At 39.9% G+C, this 20,916-nt stretch overlaps 1 protein-coding gene across 5 annotated transcripts in view; it reads left to right on the forward strand.

The window, feature by feature from the left end:
- MID1 (midline 1) overlaps positions 1-20,916 on the forward strand; it is a 357,392-nt gene that overhangs the window by 277,713 nt on the left and 58,763 nt on the right. For all 5 annotated transcript variants that reach the window (XR_006890368.1, XM_046673833.1, XM_046673830.1 and 2 more), the window contains exon 3: positions 5,703-5,798. Coding sequence is in view for 4 of the 5 variants with exons in the window: in XM_046673833.1 (XP_046529789.1) it covers positions 5,703-5,798 (96 nt within the window). In the remaining variant the exon portion in view is untranslated. The remainder of the gene's footprint in view (positions 1-5,702; positions 5,799-20,916) is intronic.

The following is a 20,916-nucleotide window of genomic DNA, read 5'->3' on the forward strand; positions in this document are numbered from 1 at the left end:
AAAGCATGCAGGGGAGCCTCATTCTTTAAGCAGCATGTTTTACAACTTTATCTTCCACAAATTTGACTTGTGTCCAATCTTTTACTTAATATTAAGATACCAAATCTGTCTCCTTGCATCATTACCTTTAGAAAGACCATCTTGAATTATTTATATTCGTCTTCTTTGGTGGTGGTGTTGGGAGGAGAATGTTGAATTCCATCAAATAGTTGCATCCTTACAAAAGCCTCATCCCTCTGGACAAAGAGCCTTAGCACATCCTTTCTCTTCACAGAGTAAGGGTGCTGTGAAAGAAATACGTGCGGAAGAGGTAATGAATTCAGGCCAGGAGCGACTTGACTTTGGTTTTAGATAGAATTTGAAATAGATGTGTCGATGAAAATTGCTAGACTATCTATTTATATAAACCCGTGTTTACAAAAATTGTTGAACAATGTAGTATTTGCCTTCCATCTGCCAGAAATGTTGTGGTCTGATAGAGTTACATACCCTTCCTTCAGAATGCTTCTAAACTGTCAAGCCCTTCTTCTTGACTTCAGATTCAATGCACCTAATGAGAAAAGCCTGAATTGGTAGAAAGTGTTGTTTTGAGAATCTATAGTAGTTGTCCAATGAACTAACTAGTTAGTTGATTTACTACATCAGATTTCAGAAGGGTTGTCCAATGAATATTCAGTTTTCCATGCTAATTGTTCCCACAATGAATATTTGAGGATTTATAATGGGAAGGGACTAAGCAGTGATGGATATACAGCAGGTACTCAATAAGTACTGTACTTTTGTAATGCTCTCTTCTTGGTAGTAGAATTATTTCCTGCTATGCAGGTGCATTCCAGAGGGATGAGCGTGTACCCAGACCCAGGAAGGAGCTTGGCCTGTTGGCAAAATCTCACTCACCACCTGTTTTTGTAAATAAAGTTTTATTGAAACACAGCCCTGGCCACCCGTTTACATATTGTCTATGGCTACCTTCTTACTAAAACAGCAGCAGAATTGAGTAGTTCCAACAGAGAGCATAAGGTCAACAAAGCCTAAAATATTTTCTACCTGACCCTTTACAGAAAAAGTTTGCTGACCCTTTTGCTAGACTCTAATACTGTGCTGTTCAAAATATAGCCACTAGCTGCATCTAGCTGCGTGTGTTATATGTGTAAAACACATACCTGATTCCAAAACCTTAGTAAAAAGAAAGAAAGAAGGAAAATGTAGACTAGCTCATCAGTTTTTAAATATTGATCACATGGTGAAATAATATTCTGGATATTGAGTTAAGTAAAACATATTATTAAAATTAATTTTACCTGTTTCTTTTTACTTTTTTTTAACATGACTATTAGAAAATTTAAAATGTAGCTCACATTTGGGGCTCACATTATATTTCTAATGACAGTGCTGGTTTAGAGCCTGGAATTTGGAGGACATGTGACCTCTAGAAAAAGTTAGAAAGATGGAAGATGGGGGAAGTGAAAAAAATCTCTTGTATTTGCAAATATCTTTCAAAAGCAATAAAATTTCCTATTAATTTGACTATTCCTCATAAGAAGGAACACTCAAAAATAATGGATTAGGGTGTCTATGGAAAAGGTTTTAGTTGAGTTCTCCCTGAAGAAGACCCTGACTTAGAATTTGAATTGGGCAGTGCTCCAGGAAGCATCTGTAAGGGCAAGGGAAGGAAGCAGAAGGAGGGCGTGGTCATGAGCAGGTTGTCGCTCTGGGCACCTGACCTCCTCCCAGTGGGGCTCTCTGGGAGATCTAATGGAACTCCACTCAGAGTGGTCCCATCTGGGAGATGAGGAAGGGGCTGTTCATCCACCATACCAACAGCCAGTGGTTATTGGTTGAGGGCTCCTAGGGGCATCAGCCTCCCCTTGTTCTCCCCAGCACCCCAGCCTGCCTTGCCTGGGGCCAGTGAAAGCCCTAGAGTGAAAGCAAAGGTGCCTGCAGCAAAAAGCCATCCGCAAGCTTGAGAATGGTGACTGCCTGAGGCATGGAGTTGGATGCCAGTGGTGTCTGGTACTGACACCAAACTGAACGTTCTGTCCGATAATTCATGATTTCAACAAACGTTTGTATAGCTCCTGGTGTATGTGTTCATTTTCTCCTATGATCTTTACAATAGCACAGATAGGTAGATTTATCATTATCCACATATTATGGATGGGAAAACTGAGCCCAACAGTCGTTTGTCCAGGAGAATTCAGCTGAGGTGGTAGCCCCAGTCTCCTCACTCTACGTGTGTGGTCACTCATGCCTGACTCCTTGGATTTCTACAAAGCTCAGCTCCATAAGGAGATGTAAATATATTGATGTTTTTGAGGTGAGAACAGAAAACTAAAACTATTTTTTTGTACTCTGTAGAATTCCTTAGATGTCCATAGGGAAGTAGATACTTATATCCCTTAGTCCCAAGACTCTTATGCCAAAAAATATTCTCTCTCTTTTGCACAAAGTGCAGTCAAAATCAAGAGATTATAGGACCTGCTGACTGCCACACAGGATGTTAGTGATACAGTTAAATTCTAGAAAACTCCACAGGAGTCCCTGTAGTGGAAGCTTATGGATGCATGGTTTATTGAGGATGGGATTCTGTTACCTTCCCGTTACCCGGGCTCTCTTCAAAAGTGTTGTCAGTCCCTTTGGTACCTCTTGGAAACAAGTCTCTCTCTCAGCTTCATTTCCCTTTATTATACTTCTAAGTGACTCAGTAAGTCTTTGTGGACTTCAGTAACACTTGTATTATTTAAATTTGAATAACCCCAAAGGATCCAGATAGGTCAATGTGTTTAAACCACAGATTTTAGTCTACATATTAGTTGATTAAAAACAGATTTTATACACGATGTGCACTTAATAAAAGGAGGGGAAAGCAAGCAGATGTTTGTAAATCTAAATGTGTTAGATTCTATTTATTTGGCTCTCTTTTGCTGATAGCTTTAAGAAATTCATACCTATGACAATTGAACTGTAAACAGTTAGATGATGTATTTCCCTAGAAATTTCCTGCTCTTAAGGGTCAGCCAAAAAGAAAAAGTAAAAGGATTCCCTAAGATTAACATACCAAAAGAAGTTGACAAATATACCATAAAGTATTCATTTCTAAATCAAGGACATTGAATAATGGAATGCCTCGAAATTGTTCTCTAGTCTCTGACCATAAAGTGATTAGTGGTCGCAATTCATTTAATCCAAACAGTGGAAAAAATTTTGGCTGTTGTTGTTGTTAAGAGCTTTGAAAGCAAGTTTTTCTTTAATGCAAACATGAGATCATTAAGTTGCACCTAAATCACTGTCTGGTTCGTTCTCTGACTTTTTGTTGTATCCTATCCTTTAAGTGAGAAATGGTCATTTTTCTCCTTTAAAATATTTATATGTGAGATGCTTTGTTTCAAAGCTCAAATTGAAGATTTCTTGTTGGTCTTCCAGTTCGGATGAAATATGCACAAAACCTCTCTATGAATTCTGAACACGTGAGAATTATAGATAAAATATTTTAAAATGGATTTTGAAGAATAATTACCAAGCTTAAACATAAGTGGAAAGTCTCCAAGGATCAGAAATGAAAGGAGATGCAGAATGGTGAGGGGGGCTGAAGCTGGGCTGCTCATGAGAAGTAGAGAGGAGATGGGGCAGTGGGGCCCTGAGGGGAAACATGGCAGAGTGTATCCTGCACATGGCAGAAGCCTCGGACTGCCCCATACACCTGGAGGCCAGGCCTCCCTGTGTACACACTAGGCTCAAAAGTTGCCTCCCACCTCCTCTGGAGTTGGAGCCAGACAGAATTCCCATGGAAGGAAACAGAGGCACTGAGTCAAGCCAGGATCTGTGCCTCGATGGCACATAGGTGTCTTGTGGGAGTGCCCTCTCTGGGGAAACAGCCTCCAGCTCTAACACCAGAGTGGGCACCTCATGGGGCTGAGGTATGTCAATCTCCAAATCACAGCACAGGGACCAAAGTTCACGTCAGATGAGCTATCGGACAGAAATTCATGAGTCACAAGATAAAATCAGATTCTTGGGAAGCATTACCCAAACACAGGAAAATATGGAATTGCCTTTTCTCAAAAGAGCTCAAGAATAAGTATGTCTAGTTCTCTTAAATTATGAAAGAACAAAGTGCATCCTGGGAACAGGAACAGAAAGTAATTCAATAAGAAGAGAGAGATGTGATAAAGAACCTACTGGAAATGAAAAATATGGTCATTGAAATTAAAAAAATAGGCTGTAGGATAAACACCAGATTAATAAGCACGCTTATTTAAGAATGACCGAAGAGATTTCTGCTTCTGACTTATGCATTTTAAGCATTAAATAAAACTGATTCTTTTCCCAAATATGCCTTTTTAAATCTAAAATTAGGAAAGTAGTAAACAGTTTTAGAAAGAAATTTCACAGTGTAATGAACTATTATCACCTTTATGAAATTGTTAATTTTCAAAATTCCCCTCATACTCTTTCCAAATCCTTTTTCTCAGATGGCATTACAAACCCTAGATCTATTTTCTTTTCCATGAAATTTCTTTCCATTTTATATCTTCACAGTATTTGTGGAACTGTCTATCTGTTAAAACACATAGTTGCCCTCATCTTTTGCCCTCTCACACCCTCCTGATCTTGGTATATGACATTGTTCTATTCCCTGCCCATGGAATACACTTCCCTATGCTCACCTCCACCTCCATTCTATCTTCCCAAGAAATTCCCACTCTTACTTAACAAAAACTCCCTCCCATCCTTCCAGCCTCAGCAGAAAGACTGTGTCCTCTTGGAAACCTTCTTCAGGCAGCCCTGACTCTTCCCCTTCGCTTGTTTACAGCATCTCTTCCAGTGGCATAGGCCTCTCCTTGTGGACAGAGAACAGATAGTTTTATTTTTGTTTCCCCAGTATCTCAGAGTCTGGCATACAGTAGAAGCTCAATAAGTACTTGTATGAATAGATAAATGAATGAATGGTGTAAATGAAGAGCATACTGAATAAGAAGCAATGGAGAAGTCTTAATGAATCCTGTCCAGATTCATTATAATAGTCATGGTGGGGAACTTTAAATTTGATGTTCTAAAGGAATAGGGAATAATTCTAGATTCTTAAGCAGGATAGTGATATGAAAAATGTAACATTCAAGAAAATATGATCTGGCATTGATAGGTTGATAGGCAAAGAATAGAAACACGGACAATAAAATGTACTATGAGTGAGTAGACATGTATGGTGAGGACTTCTTATAAACGTCTATAAATGGCCATAATGTCAGCGATAGTTGGACAATTGAAACCTTCCTCCAAGGGCTTGACCTCAGCTTGCCCTTAAGAGGGTAAATCCTAAAAATCCAATAGTAGTTGATTTGATGTGGGAATATATTCCTTATATTATTGCCATTTCTGATTCAGGTAAAGGAACAGAAATCCAGTTGCCTCCTTTCTCTCTAGTTCACGACCTAGAAGTAACCTATAACTGGTTATTCGGTGACATGCCTGAGTTAGTGTAAGAAGCAGGAACAAAAAGAATGAAATTTGAGCATTTTTAAAAGGTTCTTTTAAATGCAACTTTTCAAAATGCAGTTTAAATCTATAAATACTTGAAACTGCATAGATTTCATGGAGGTTTCTGAAAAATGTATCAAGTTTTTCCTGAGTATGAGTAATTTTGTGTGTACTAAAGCGTTAAAAGTATGAAGAATAATATTTTTCCTCTCTTTTTTGAACAGCAAAACTTGGAGAGTAACCTCACAAGCCTTATTAAGAGGAACACGGAACTGGAGACCCTTTTGGCTAAACTCATCCAAACCTGTCAACATGTTGAGGTGAGTATCTCCGTGTGATATGTTTCCTATGGAAACTGCTAGATCACGGTTTTTATACCCTCACCCTTTGTATTTTTAAAACAGGAATCTTCTTAAAATTAGATCTTTTGCAGAAGCCAGATATATAAGGTGGATGAAATTGAAAGGAACTAGAACCTCAGAGGGTCTCTCCCCATCTGCTGCTTTGTCCTGCCCCCACTCCCATCACAGCTCTCCTTGATCTAGTTTTACTTAGCATTCCTAATAGTGTAGATTTTAATCACTCTTAACAAAGAACAGCCAAAAAGGGCACTATTTAAAAGGTGTCGTGTTAGTTTACTAGAGCTGCCATAACAAATTACCACAAACTTGGATGGCATGAAACAACAGAAATTTATTTTCTCCCAGTTCTGGAGGCCAAAAGTCTGAAATCAAGGTGTGGGCAGGACATGCTCCCTCTGAAGATTCTAGGGGAGGGTCCTTCCTTGCCTCTTGCCACCTTCTAGTGGTTCCAGGCAATTCTTGGAGTTCCTTGGCTTGTAGCTGCAGCACTTTAATCTCTGCCTCTGTCGTCACATGGCCTTCTCCCTGTGTCGTCACATGGCATTCTCCCTGTGTGTCTCTGCGTCTATGTCCAAATCTCCTTCTTATAAGGACACCAGTCATTGGATTAGGGGCCACGTTACTCGAGTATGAACTCACTTTAACTTGATTACATCTGCAAAGACCCTATTTCCAAATAGGGTTATATTACTGATACTGGGGTTAGGACTTGGACTTATCTTTGGGGAGCAGGGGGGTCGGGACACACAATTCAGTCCACTACAGGTGTATATTAAATGCATCTTGGTTGTCAGATATGTTTCCATGAAATGGACCACAATTGCAGCCTATTGGGGTTAAGTCAAGAGTGTGCAGGCAGCAGTAACAGCAAGGGCAAGTTAGAGAACACAGATCTTTCTAACCCTCTGCTTAGAATGGATTCGCTTTTGGCAATGCTCTCTCGAGGGAACGTTTGAGCTTTGTTGATTAAGCAACATTGTAAATAATGGTGAACAAGCATACTGTTTTCATTATTGTAGGGTAAAGTGAATATGTAATTTAGGAATAAATGGATGAACAAAATGGAATGATCCATGTGCTATATTTTATTTTTATGATGTGATGGCATTTGATGTTTAGGACAATAAGGAAGAATTATTTCTCTTCAGTAAAAAAAAAAATTACATGTGTTTTATGGGAAAATCTTATAAATGCTTTGTGGATTGGGTGATTATTTCTTTCAATTTCAGCTAGTTACTTCTTAAGTATTAGTGTCTGGTTTCTATTAGGGCCTGTAGTGATTTCAGAACAACTGTCTTGTTCCTAATGCAGTATTAGTATAGCCTGAATTTACAAAATGCTATTCGTCCTAACATGTAAAATTACATTCTATAATGCTCAGTAATTTCAAATGATAGATAGACGTGTCATTCAAGAAATTTACAAGCAAATTTTATTTTCGTTTCAATGATTAGATATTTAGTTGAGATATATAGGCTTTCTAAATAAAGCTGTTACTGAACTGATTACAGCAGACTTGCAAATAGACACATACGTGCCATTAAGAGTTATTCTGGACAAGGACGTAAAGAATATTCATTCCTTTCACTGTTGCTGTTTCTGTATAAATCCTTTGGGATGGAAAGAAATGTTTGTGGGTGAGTAAATCTGGTATTTTAGAAATTTATTCTAGATAAAAATTAAAGAAAATTAATTATGAGCAGAAAAATAATGATACTAGCAGTATCTATCTTTACATGTGTTCCCTTATTCATAATTTTTAATATTCTTAAAGTATAATTTTCAAAAATTGAGCATCCAATTCTCATATAATAATCAAATGAGTCTACACTGAAGATTTATTTAACTCATTGATGAAGGAACCAGCAGGATGATAACACTGGCTTGAAGGAGGATATCAGAAACTGATATGTACAAACGTTGAGGGAGCAGGGGAGTAGGGGAGAAGAAAGCTAGAATAAGATAGCTAAATTAGATGCAAAACTGGCCAGTGACCTAACGGGCAGTACAGTCATAACATTTGGGCAAGATAGGTTGCATATCATCACTTTTCTCTAAATTAACATTTGACCTTGCAGAAACTAAACCCTAATCCATAGTAAATAGAAAGTCAAACTCTTACATCCCAACCTGGAGATTCAGATGGCCCTTCCCTAGGCTGACTTGATGGAGTGTGCTCTAGTATGACACCGAAAGGGCTCCCAGTCTTCTTTTTGCCTTAGTTCCAAGTTTTGGCTAGTTTAGCTTAGTATGATTTTCTGCTCCTCCTGTTCTGGATACTGTTGATCTATGAGCTGTGTTTGCTAAACAAATATTTCTGGGTGAGGGTGTAAATTTTTGCCTGTGGTCAGTTACTTTGGTTTGTTAAAGTGTCATGCTAGTTTGTTCATTCTGTTAGTGTGTATGGAACACCCACTGTGTGTATGTTGCACTGTGCTAGGTGCCAAGGACCCTGCCCATGGGGAGCTTACTATCTTGACTAAGACAAAAGAGCAACTACGATACAATACAAAATAGAAAACTAATTGTCATAAGAGAGGAGTGGATTATATTCTTTAGAATATCAGAGAAGCAAGAAATTTTTTTCAGCCAGGGGAAGTAGCCACAATCTGAGCCTGCCTTCAAGGGTAGGTAACATTTGGGCATATGGAGGGAGGGGAAAGGCACTGCTTGCAGGGCAAACCAAGGCATGGAGATGGACAAATGAAGAGTGTATGTACACAAAGCAAGTAATTCATTCTGTAGAAATGGTAGGTGTGTGAGGAGGCGTAAGTAGGAACCGGCTTTGGAGAGATGAGAGCTGGGTGGACTTCAATATCGCATCTGAGTTTCAACTTTATTTGGTCTTGAAGGTTTAGTGACAGTTCAAGGAACACAAAGACCTGTGTAATTTTCACAGTTACAATTGACATCCCTAACTCTTTTCAGGAAATGATATTTTTGGTTATTGGGAAAATAATACGGATCTCTTAGTGCAAAACAGTTGCACGTCCAAGGGAAGACGTCACAGCACTAGTAAACTCCAAAAAGGTAGTGGAATTTGTTAGGCACCAGCGTGATAGTCTTTTAAATCAGTGCAGTGGAAGAGAATTTCCTGGTTCACATCTTGGGTTCCTAGACTGTATTTCTTCCTTTTCCTCTTCCTGAAGGTGTCCTTGTATTTGGGTATGAGCATTCCTCGGGAAAATAGTCGCCATGCCAGCTGGAGCCAAAAAACTCAAAGCACAGAGGCCTCAATTGTTGTAAATTAAATCAGTGAATTCCCACCGAATCCTGAGGAAATGCCACATCCTTATAAGTCCACACCTCCTTCCTGGGATTCACTTCTGCTTTTCTTTAGAATGAAAAGAGTTTGAAGGTCTCCCCATCCCCATTGTTTTCATAACTTGTTTTTAAAATGAGGGTAAGCAATGAAATGGCTTTTTGATAGTAAGTACCAAATCTTTTTAAAACTGGAGAACGGAGGGTATGAAGGCCAAGACGATTTAGAACTCAGGAGGTAGAAGCCTTGAAAGAACAGTATCAGGTGGACTCCCAGAAATGTTAGTGTAATTTGGTGGCTGGGATTCTAAAAACTACTGGGTTTTTAGCCACTGGGTTGTTTTTTTCAGGAGAGGAATACAGTAGAAAATTCCCTTAGGATGAGTTTGGAGTTAGGTATATCTGGGATGTAGGACAGGCTTATGAGAAGTGGTCAAAATTTGTGTCAGCTGCACAACTTAACATTTCTAGGTTAAATATGGATTGTTTCTCTTCACCGTCTCGTCTTCCTCCCTGTTTTCTTTTAAAAATCAGAGGACCTAGTTTATTAGATAGGCAAATACTTAGAATCACTGATGTGTATCAAATTCGCCACACATTCTGAGGCTCAGGTTCTTTCACAGGGAATGCAACGCCTGGACACACAGTAGATGCTCATTTTGGGCGTTACAGGTGACCAATGACTAAATCCACAGTGAGACGGTAAAGACAAACTGCGAAAGGGTGACTAATTACCGCAGCAGTTTGGAGAAGATAAAGTCTCAGCTGACCTCGCTGGCCTTCCCCAAGCTCATCCTGGAAGGGCACTCTCTAAGCCAGCATCCCGTCAGAGTCCTGGCATTAGCTCCTTTGGTTTGTTTTGCCTTCTTTGTAATCATTCTTTTTTAATTCCTCTTGTCATTGTTTTTCACATTAAGTTTTTAAGCAGGTTTTTTTTCTTTTATTTTAATGGAAAATTTGCCTTCTTACTGGCTTTCTCTGAGTTTTTCCAGTGCTAGGTGACATGTGATGTGACAAACTTCTTGTAGGTAAGTTAAGCGCCATTTAATTCAGTTTTTGCTCAGATGTTTGGCTCTGTAAATTGAGGGGAAAGTGGGTGATGTGTTATGGTAGCTTGTAAGAAATGGTAAAAACTGATTTCAGCAAAAAGATGGGGGTCTGTAAAAGACTTTTCCAGCCATTCACCAAGCCCTGAAAGCATTCAATTGTAAACTTTGAAATAAGGAAAAAAATAACTGGGTTAAAAAGTAAGACGAACCTTTATGTTTAAATTAATTTTGTTGTGCAAAGCATTCTCTCTCTGTGGAAACCTTGGCAATTGCTTCATCTAGAACCACTGGCTGAAGACCAGCATCTGAACACCAAATGTACTGTTTGTGTCTTGTGGACAGCTGTCTGATCTCGGATGATGTGTGTCCTGCTAGGGGCCAACTTGAGTGTCCAAAATCATAATCTCTTGTCACTTGCAGATGAGGGTTAGCTTCCCACCCCATTTGAGCCCGTGTGAGAATCCTCTCAAGGTATAGAGTCAGATTCTGGGCCTCATTAAAGCACATCAAGCAAACCACAGTCATGTATGGCTCTCCATATACATAGCTCTGGAATGGTGATAATGTGATAGTGCAAATATGGCAGCATTCAGAAACTGGATTATGACGAGCCACTTTGGTAAGGACTGATCTCCCAAATTCAAGTCTTAGGATTCCCAGGGCAAAGGAGAAAACGACCTCTCAGGCTGCACGGAACTTCATCTTCTCTGGAGAAGATTCATTTTTTGACTAATGCATGTGTATAATGGCTATGTATCCAGTTTACTCCACCAAGTTTGCTAAAATTGACAACTCATGGCAGACTTAGCTTTCCTCAGTGGAGATTAAATTTAACTGTTTATTAAAGTAGCATGTAACACATACTTGAATGTCTCCCCTTAGATTCAATGCTCTTGCCTTAAACAAAACTGACTTATAAAGGGCATTGGATCCTGTTCCCTTCTCAGGTATGTTCGTGAGGAATAATGAGACAACATCAGTAGAAAGTCTTCTAGGATGTAGGAATAAGAGACTAATCTTATGAATGAATGTATATAAGGCTTAGTTATTTTGGTATTACTTTCAGAATAAAATTCCCAAGTTTCAGTTTTGAAACCTTTTTTTAAACATGATCCAAACATTTCATCATCTGCTAATCTTTCCAGTTTGGATGGAATGAACTATTGTGTCATATTCAGAATGCTACCAGGTGGCTTGGATTGGAGTGTGGTCACATGTGCGTGCCTCTGAAGACAATCCCTCTGACGTATTTGAATTTAGTGATGCAGATTTCCAAGACTAATGCTTAGATATGAAATAATCGGCCTTAATTGGGGGCCCAATGGATGAGCAGTAGGAGTGAAGAGAGAAGACATGGTTTTACTGAAGTCTTAATGTGGTTTCTCCCCATAATACAGGAATTCTTTGTCACGTCTCTCCTATACTGTTCCAAACACAGCCTCCTTGCCTTGAAATATTTAGATGCTTGGCTAGAGCAGCAGGGATGTGTCTGGCATGATATAAAGAATAATAAGAATGGGTTGTGACAAATTTTAGAAAATGCCCATTGTAGTTAGTTCTAACTCAGCTTTCACACGAGATGGTAGTAGTTGGATGGATCCAGGTTCAGAGAGTCAGGTGTGGAGGAATGATCCCAGGTGAGAGGGTGACTGTCAGGTAGAAGATTGGCTCCCATTATTGCTCCTGTGCCTGCCATTCAGAGACAAGCATGATCCCAACCATCAATCCATCATTTTGTTACTGAACCAATCTCTTTTGTTTCTTGGTCTTAATATCTAGTTTAAATTATTTTTCTCAATAAATGAATATAAAATTGCTTTTTATGATCAAGCTGAAATTATCTCTGTATGTAAGATGATTATAGATTATGAGAGAGACAGGACACATCTTTTACCTTCATGTGATTGACTTCCATTTGTAATTGCTAAATGTTGGAGGGAAAACTGAAGAGCTCTGTTCTAATTTTGAAATTCTCCAGCAAAATCATTGAGTCATGCATATAAAATGTTCGTTAACAAGAGTGCAATTGTAGCACTTGTTATTTTTGTTTGAAACAGAAATATGAAATTTTAAATTCAGCTATTTAAAAAGCCTGAGGCTACTACTGAATGTAAAAGGCTTTCAGTGAAGAGCAACACAAATAAAGATTTTTACAACCAAGTGAGGTAACTTCCCAGCCCAGGAATTTATGATAGAACTTTTACTATGCTTTTAAAAGTTTCTTCACTAGATATAACATCAGGTTCGAATATATGAGGTGATGGAAATTATCGTAGTAACCTAATTCTCTAGCGAGGCAAGCTCGGTATTATGCTGTGATGAGTTCAAAGAAGCCTTCCATCTATTTACATAGGTTGGGAAGATGGCGCCTCATCCATCCTTCCGGGTGTTGGGATGAGATGATTACTGTGTCAAATGGTTACAATTCCCTAACAAGGCATAGCCTGCAGTGTAGGGAAAGCAAAAGTAGTAGGACTTAGGCAAATTTACACGAAAAACAATAATGACCACTTGACAAGGTCCTACCATCACTTCCTGATTTAATTATCCCAGTAGCCTTTTGAGGTAAATGTTGTTCAGATAACCATAGAAATATGACTTGAAGCCAGGCATAGCAAGAATCAGCCAGTAAAGAAAATGGATTGAATTCAATCAAGTAGTAAAGCAATTGGAGTGGTTAACTGAACGTCAGCTACCCCAACCAGGTGATAGAGTTGAAAGAGATGATTGAAAAGTTAGATTCTTAGGGGAATTCTCATGGCAAGAAACAATCTCGTCTGCTGGGGAATTGGAAACCCTGACCAACCCACCATAACAAGGCCCTGATGAGTATACATCTGTGATACCAGTGAGCCTTCAGGTCTTGTGAATTATTCTCAAATCTTTGACCATTAATCCTTGACCTGCTAACCTCAACTTCTTTGAGATGATCAATTTGCTTCTTTTAGTAAATAAAGTTCTTTTTTTTCTCCTCCCCAAGAAGTTTGACAGTTATGTATAAAGATGAAGACCTAAATAATAACCATAGAATCAATATTTTGTGTTACAATTTAGAACTAAAACGTATCTTTGTATTTTAAGGGTTTGTAGCATTTAAGAAAATATGGCATATTACAGAAATTTGACAGGTTAGCTTTGAGTTTCCAATCTGAAACATGTAATTTATTTTGGACCTGTGATTTTAAATTGAAAGTATAAAATGGTTTGTTTCAAACCAGCATTGGAACGTTCAAGAGAACTTCAGTTTCACTACATTTGTAAGTTTAACTTATTAGAATTCTAAGAGCTACTTAAGTACTTGGGAAGGTTTACCTTGTTAGAGTTTTAATTTTACCCCATTAAGCATTTAAAGTGCTTATAAAGTAAATTGAATATGTTACATTTATAAATGCATTTTAAAATGTCACAGTGATTTGGTGATAAAAATCTGAACAAGGATTACCCAGGGGGTTGAGAATTGACTGGAAGAGGGGCTCCAGGGCACTTTCTGGGGTGATAGAAATATTTTATATCTTGATTTAAGCTGTTGGTTATGTTGGTTATCAAAATCCATTGAATTGTCTCTTAAGATTTATGCATTTGCCTGAATGTAAATTTTACCTCAATTTAAAAAATGTATAAGGAACTTAATCAACTAATTTATAGATGGAATTGATTGTTTAATGGAGTTGAGTCTGTTCAACTTAAGTTAATCAAACATTGATTCAAGGACCCCCTGAGAGTGATTATTCTTGGTTTTATAAAATTTCTTGGATTTATGAATAGAATAATGAGACTCGTAATTTGAACTTAAAGCTTGAGGAAAACTACATAGTGATATAGGTACAGTCCTTGGGCAAAAATTCTCCTGGTCTTTGAGTGCACGTCTATTCCGTCATAGTTGGTTGGACTCCTTGAGAAACAGGATACTGTCTTTCTTTTCCTAGTATCTCCTTCATTTAGCACACAGCACATGGCTATTGATGAGAAAACGGGACTCTCCCAGAGAGACCAACTGCCTCCTTCTGTCACTAGCATATTTGCATAGATCGGCATGTCAGATAAATTCTCATCCTGAAGGGCAGAAAGGACCCTTCTTGAGAAGGCTGTACGCAGGACATAATGGCAGATCTCAGCAGCCACAGATCCCTGGAGGCAGTAGCAGGATGGGTGATGCACCTGAGGAGCTCCACCCAGCATGAAGTCTCTATCTCTGGATGAGGGCTAAGATGATGGGGTTGGCAGAGGGAAGTCAAGAATGAGAGAGCCGTCAGTTGGGTCATTGCTTAGCCCTCGAGGGAGGGCAACAGGGGTCTTCCCTGTCCCCTTGTTGTAAACCTATCTTTTTCCTTTTGATTCTCTGGGATACCCTCCTTATCCCTTCTGGTTTGTAAAAGAAAAAATGACCAGATAGCCGCTTTGAATCAAGTTGAGGGAAACACGTTTGAACACTTCCACATGTGTAGGATGGCTAGTCAGCCTAGGTCTGAAGATGGCTTATAGGGTGACATTTTCAATATCAGACTCTTGGTCCCCAAACACACATACACACACACACCCCACACCCTCAAAAACAGCAACTGACAAACATCTGAATTCTATGGTCTTTCCTTTTCTCTTCCGGAGCAGGTTAGATTCACTTTTCACTGTCCTTTGGCAAAGCCCGCCTTGTACAGCTACAGGGCTCTCCAATTTCCCTCCCATCTCCCCTCCTATCGCCCTCGTAACTTTCACCAGCACCACCACCACAGTTTCAGAAGAAAACCCTAGGAGAGCGAGTAAGCATGGATAGCTTCAAAGAGAGATGGTGCAGGCCTACGAGGTCAAAGATACAAAGGAAGGCAATTAGAAGACGGTGAGGTCAAGGAAAGACCCCCAAAGTTAAGCCTCCCAATTCACCTTTTTGCCTTAGCTGGGCTCTGTGTGAGGTCAGTCATAGGCAGCTCTCTGCAATTGACCCCAACAGGCCCTTTAACAAGGTGCAGTAAGATATAACTGGCTCTGGTGTTTCTCCACTCCCAGATACCCAATTCAAGATACGTGCCTGGGGCTGGCCCGGTGGCACAGTGGTTAAGTGCACAGGTTCCACTTCTCAGAGGCCCGGGGTTCGCCGGTTTGGATCCTGGGTGTGGACATGGCACTGCTTGGCATGCCATGCTGTGGTAGGTGTCCCACATATAAAGCAGAGGAAGATGGGCACGGATGTTAGATCAGGACCAGGCTTCCTTGGCAAAAAGAGGAGCATTGGCAGCAGTTAGCTCAGGGCTAATCTTCCTCAAAAAAAAGAAAAAAGATATATGCCCATTGCACCCTGCATATCGTTGAAATAAATCCTTAACTCCCTGCTGTCCTACAGACGTGCTCTTTTTTTTCCCCCTGCTCTGGTGCTTTTCTTATCTTCCTCACCTTGGGTTTCCCAACTCCCTTCTTGCCCACTCTGATCTCCAGAGAGCAGTCCCACTTCCATATTCGGCAGCAAACCTTCCCCAGCTACTCACACACACCAGTTGCCTCGTTTCTGAAACCCTCTGCAACCACACCATCCAGTTGAGATATAATGGGAGCCACGTAGGTAATTTAAAATTTCCAAGTAACCACATTTAAAAACGTAAAAACAAATAGGTAAAATTAATTTTACTGGTATACTTTATTTGACTCGATATATTCAAAACATTATCATTTCAACAGGTAATCAATACAATAATGATTAATGAATTCACTTCATACTCACAGCACATCTCGATTCAGACAGGCCACATTTCAAGTGCTCAAAACCCACAAGTGGCTATTGGCTGCCATATTGGCCCACACAGCTCTAGAACTTCTGTAGCCCATGGGTTAGCAGTTAATTATGTGTGCAGTTGGCATGTTTGCTAATTGTTCTCTGGTGAAGTCATTCTCTCTAGAACGCAAAGTTATGTTTCTACCACAGGTCCTAGCGTGATGCTTTGCAAATTGCGGGCGCTTAACTAGTCCATAGGATTTCTTCCTGTATTGTCCCTGGTACACCAGTAACATCCTCCTCACTCACAGAGAAATAAGACATCCTCATTTTCTCTTACTTTCATGCCTTAGCTACTAAGACTATTGCAAAGATCTCTGGAAACCAGTAGCTTTAGCCACCTGTACTTTAAGTGGAGAGAGAAGTAAAACCTGCAGCTGAGAAGCTAGGACTGCATGGAAGGTTTAGTTTGCTGGCAGAATCATAATAAGCACTGAATTAAGATTTTTGTGGTTCCCAGTTTTATAAATAGGATTTGCAAGCAGAGAGTGTTGGCTTCTTTATTTTTGGTGCAAAATGTTTCTTCTTTTACCATGTCATCTGAAAATGATGCCAAAGAGATGATGTCCTAAAAGGAAGGTGATTTGTTTCGTATCTCTGACATAGCCTCGATCTAATCTTACCAAAGGAATGGCTGCCCAGGTAGACAATGCCGACAAACGCCCATATAAGAGAGCACACGTGAGTGCTAACTTGGAGTCAGGCTCTGGCTACTTAAGCAAAGAATTGCTTTAAATTTTGCAGAATAAAGTCTTTTTTTCCTTCTGTTTTTCATGAAATGGCCTTAAAGAATTCCTCTTGTTTATGGTCTTGAAGAAATTAGAACTATGCCCATGAGGCCTGCCTTTAAGGGTTCTATTAAACAATAAGAAGGCTTTGTTCTTGGTAGTAAAATTAAAGTAAGCAGTGTTTCCATTACCTGGCAGGATGCCGCCTCCTCGCCACCCCCGATCCTGACAAGTGTAAACAGAGCATTCTGTTTCCCAGGTAGGAAGGTGGGAAGGCAGCATCTGTCAGGTTTGTATATAGAAATATAGTTGACCTTTCAGACAATTTAGGGAGAGAGAGACAGAGACACTTCTTCCTGTAATCCCGAACTCAAGCTTTTTAAATTCAATTTTACTGCAGCAAACTGTACATATTAAGGCTTAAAGCTATAAAGCCATTATTTTAGGAAGACAATAATAATTTCATAGTGAGTTGATGGGAAAGTGGCAGGTCTCTAGATAAAGAAATATATATATTTTTCAGTCTGATTCACTAGATTTCATATGTTTTCTTTTCCAGGCAACTTTGCCTGCTGTTGCTCAGATTTAGACTCATTTATGGTCAGTTGTAAGTGAACATTTGTAAGTTGATTGTAGCCCTGGAGTCAGGAATGACCAAGGTTAGGACAGAAAACACTGCCAGATGCATACTCTGTTCAGCCCTGCAATTAGTCAGAAGTCATTGGAGCTATAGAACAAACTGGACGACTGTGACACCAGTGCCCTGTGACGTCCTCTCAGGCTCTTCTTAGGAAACATCAGGATTTTAGTCCCCTCTAATGTAAGTGCTCCTGTTCGTAACTGTCAGCACCATACCCATAGAGCACTCGCCAGTTCTGTGTCCCCTGGCCTGAGAGCTTCCAGCTGCAAGTGGCTAAGACTCTGCCCGGGGACTTTTTCTACCTCCTTCGCCTCACCGGTTAATTCCAGAGGGGAGGTAATACCCACCCACCCCCAACAGCCTTCAACCAGTGACTGATAGGGGATATTAGGTAAATACCGCTCTTCCTCCCCATCACCTGGAATGGTTTGCAGTTTCCAACGTTACCCATTGGGATTGATCTCCAGTTGCCCACAGTGGTCTTGGTAAGGTACACTTCACTGACTTCACACCTTTCTCCATCTTACTTCCCCACCACCCTACTGGTGTTTCTTGGCAACAACTTATACTTCCACCCTAGACTCATGCCCTGCTGTGAGGAGAACAGAACCGCAGACCCCCTCTAAAATGGAATGATGACACAGATCCTTTTTCCCCATCATGCCCATGGCTCACATGTTCAATTTCCCTAAACTCTCCTCTCTTTCACTGTATTGAATAAATGTGCATATTAAACACTGGTCATCAAAGATATTTAAAAATCAATCTGTCAGCTTCTGCTCGTATTCTAGAGTGACAACCAGGCAAGATATTTCATAGATATCACTTGTGGATGCACCAGAAAGACAGAACAAAGCTTAACATTTTCCAGCTGTCCTTCCAACTGCAAGTTTATCAGTGGTATAATCAAATATATTTCACTCACTGTAAGGAATACCAAGGAGCAGGGATCCAATCCTCGCTCTTCATGACCTTGCAGGGGAGCAGATGGCATCTATACTTGAGTAACTCAAGCCTGAATAGGAGTCCAACTTTGTATTTTTCCAGTACGTTGCTATTCAGGAATCATGGAGCAACAACTGAAAAGAATGCCACTTAATGAGAAACAACATGTAAGATTGAAAGTGAGTAATGTAAGGTCGTGGGATAGAAGCTTCCTCTTTCCATTAGAAATGACTTCCTTTCCCTGAAACATAGCACCTCTGTCCTCCCCACTGCTCAATTAACCATCCTCTTCTGTAAGTTATTTTTTAGCTTCTGGCCACACCATCTAAAGGCTGGTTTTTACCAAATACATTTGTTGAAAATTGCTTAATAGAAATTGCCATGTATCAGAAACTTTATGAAAAAGACTAGATAGAGACAAATGCCCATGACAGATTTAATAGGTTTTTTTTCACTCTGTGTGCCCAACCCAAACGGAAGGGTGTGGAGCATTTGTTTTATAAAGTGTGTAATTAATGAGAGAAAGGAAGGGAGGAGTTTATTGTTTTTGAATGAATTATGAGCAACACCTTCCATTCTGCTTCTTCATTTTGGAACTGCTTTGAATAGAGTTACCATTAAACACAAAAAGAAAAGTCTGTGGCATTAATGCCAAGAATGTAAGATTGAAGTCAGTTGAGTACAACTGAGAAAAACATCACGGGAAGAACAGCTTTTATTATAACTCTGACAGAAGCCGGCAGGACATCACGGGGAAAGTAAAAACCATGCTGGGGCTGGCCCCGTGGCCGAGTGGTTAAGTCTGTGCGCTCCGCTGCAGGCGGCCCAGTGTTTCGTTAGTTCGAATCCTGGGCACGGACATGGCACTGCTCATCAGACCACGCTGAGGCAGCGTCCCACATGCCACAACTAGAAGAACCCACAACGAAGAATACACAACTATGTACCAGGGGGCTTTGGGGAGAAAAAGGAAAAAATAAAATCTTTAAAAAAAAAACAAAAAACCATGCTGCAAGAATATTTTTATTTTCAAATCGAAATCCTGTGAATTCAGTAATTGCAACTATTCATGCCTTGAAGGAAGAAAAGAAATATTTATCAAGTACCTACTATGTGCCAGATAGTTGACAGATATTTTCACTGAAAGTACACAAATGAGGAAACATTCTTGCAGAAATTTAACACATTTTTCACACCTGTAGCTTTTAGGCTATGAAGTCCATGATCTTTTCCTCTATGCTGGAGGTTGGCAAACTATGATTCTAGGACCAGATCTGACTCATCACCTGTTTTTGTAAATAAAGTTTTATTGGAACACAGCCATGCCCATTTGATTACATATTGTCAGTGGCTGCTTTCAAACTACAACAGTGGCGTTGAGTAGTTCCAACAGCGTCCATATGGGCCACAAAGCTCAAATGTTTATTGTCTAGCCCTTTATAGCAAAGTTTCCCAACTCCTATTCCCCATCATGGAAGGTTCTCCTCTGCACCCCACCCCCATTCTCACCCCCATTGCATCAGGAAGGAAGCTGTAAGGAATGCATTTGAGATTTGAAAGTAACTCCAAATTTTCTGGAGTTAATGCTCAAGTTATAGCTTCCAAAGCCATCGTTTTGGTGAAAGATGTAGATGGATAAAAGTTTTGGTTCATGGTAGAAAGTCCCCAGGCAATCAGTACAGGCTGACTAGTCCTAGACTTGTAGTCAGCGTAGGCTGACTAGTCTCATATGGACATATCACGTAAACAGAGTTTATTGACAATACTGATAGTTAACATTTCTTGAGTAATTACCATGTGCCAAGCAGTTTTCAATGGCTTTTCATGTATTATTTCATTTAGTTCTCACCACAGTATGCCCTAGGGTTTCTCACCTTAGCACTAGTGACAGTTGGGGCTAGATAATTCTCTGTTGTTATGGAGGCTGTCCTGAGCATTGTTGGATGTTTAGTAGCGTCTCTGGCCTCTACCCGCTAGCTGACATTAGTGCATGCACGTGAACACACATGCACGCACTTGCTCCCAATTGTGACAACTGAAAATGTCTTCAGATGTTGCCAACGTCCCCTGGGGGAACACCTGGTCTACCAGGTAAGAGTTGGCATTTTCTTCATTATGCAAATAAGGAACTCGAGAAATGGATAATTTAAGCGAATTCCCAAGAACATGCAACTAGGATGGAAGGAAGCCCTGCCATTCACTCCCAGGAAGACTTCCTCAGGACCCTGAGTTCTGAACTACTGCCTCCTCTAGCCCTTGTTCAGTCTGAATTTTTTCTCCTTTGACAATTTTGCTTTACTGAGAAGGTAAACAACATCAACAACATCTTGGATGGGAGTGTTGCGTACACTGCTCTTGGGAGAATAATTCCTTGTGTGAAGCTCCAGAGTTTTAGGCATTCGCAGTGGCGTCCTTCTGGACAGTTTTATTGTATTGTTACAGTTGTGTTTCATTTATAAGAAGACTTATTGCCCAGCTCCCCACGGTGTGTTGCCATTTTTAATGGCATCTCGGTTCCTTATCCAACATTCAAGCTTCATAATCTTAGAAACTTCAAGAAAAGAGGATTTATCATGAGGTTCCTGGGAGCTATTTTTTTATCTCATAGAAGAAATATAGCAAAATCCCACCTGGATATTTAATCAATATGTAGAATTGGTCTCCTCTGGGCCAAATCATTTTCCACTACGTC

This window comes from Equus quagga, chromosome 10 (assembly GCF_021613505.1).
Source record: "Equus quagga isolate Etosha38 chromosome 10, UCLA_HA_Equagga_1.0, whole genome shotgun sequence".
In the NCBI taxonomy this organism is placed as follows: domain Eukaryota; kingdom Metazoa; phylum Chordata; class Mammalia; order Perissodactyla; family Equidae; genus Equus; species Equus quagga.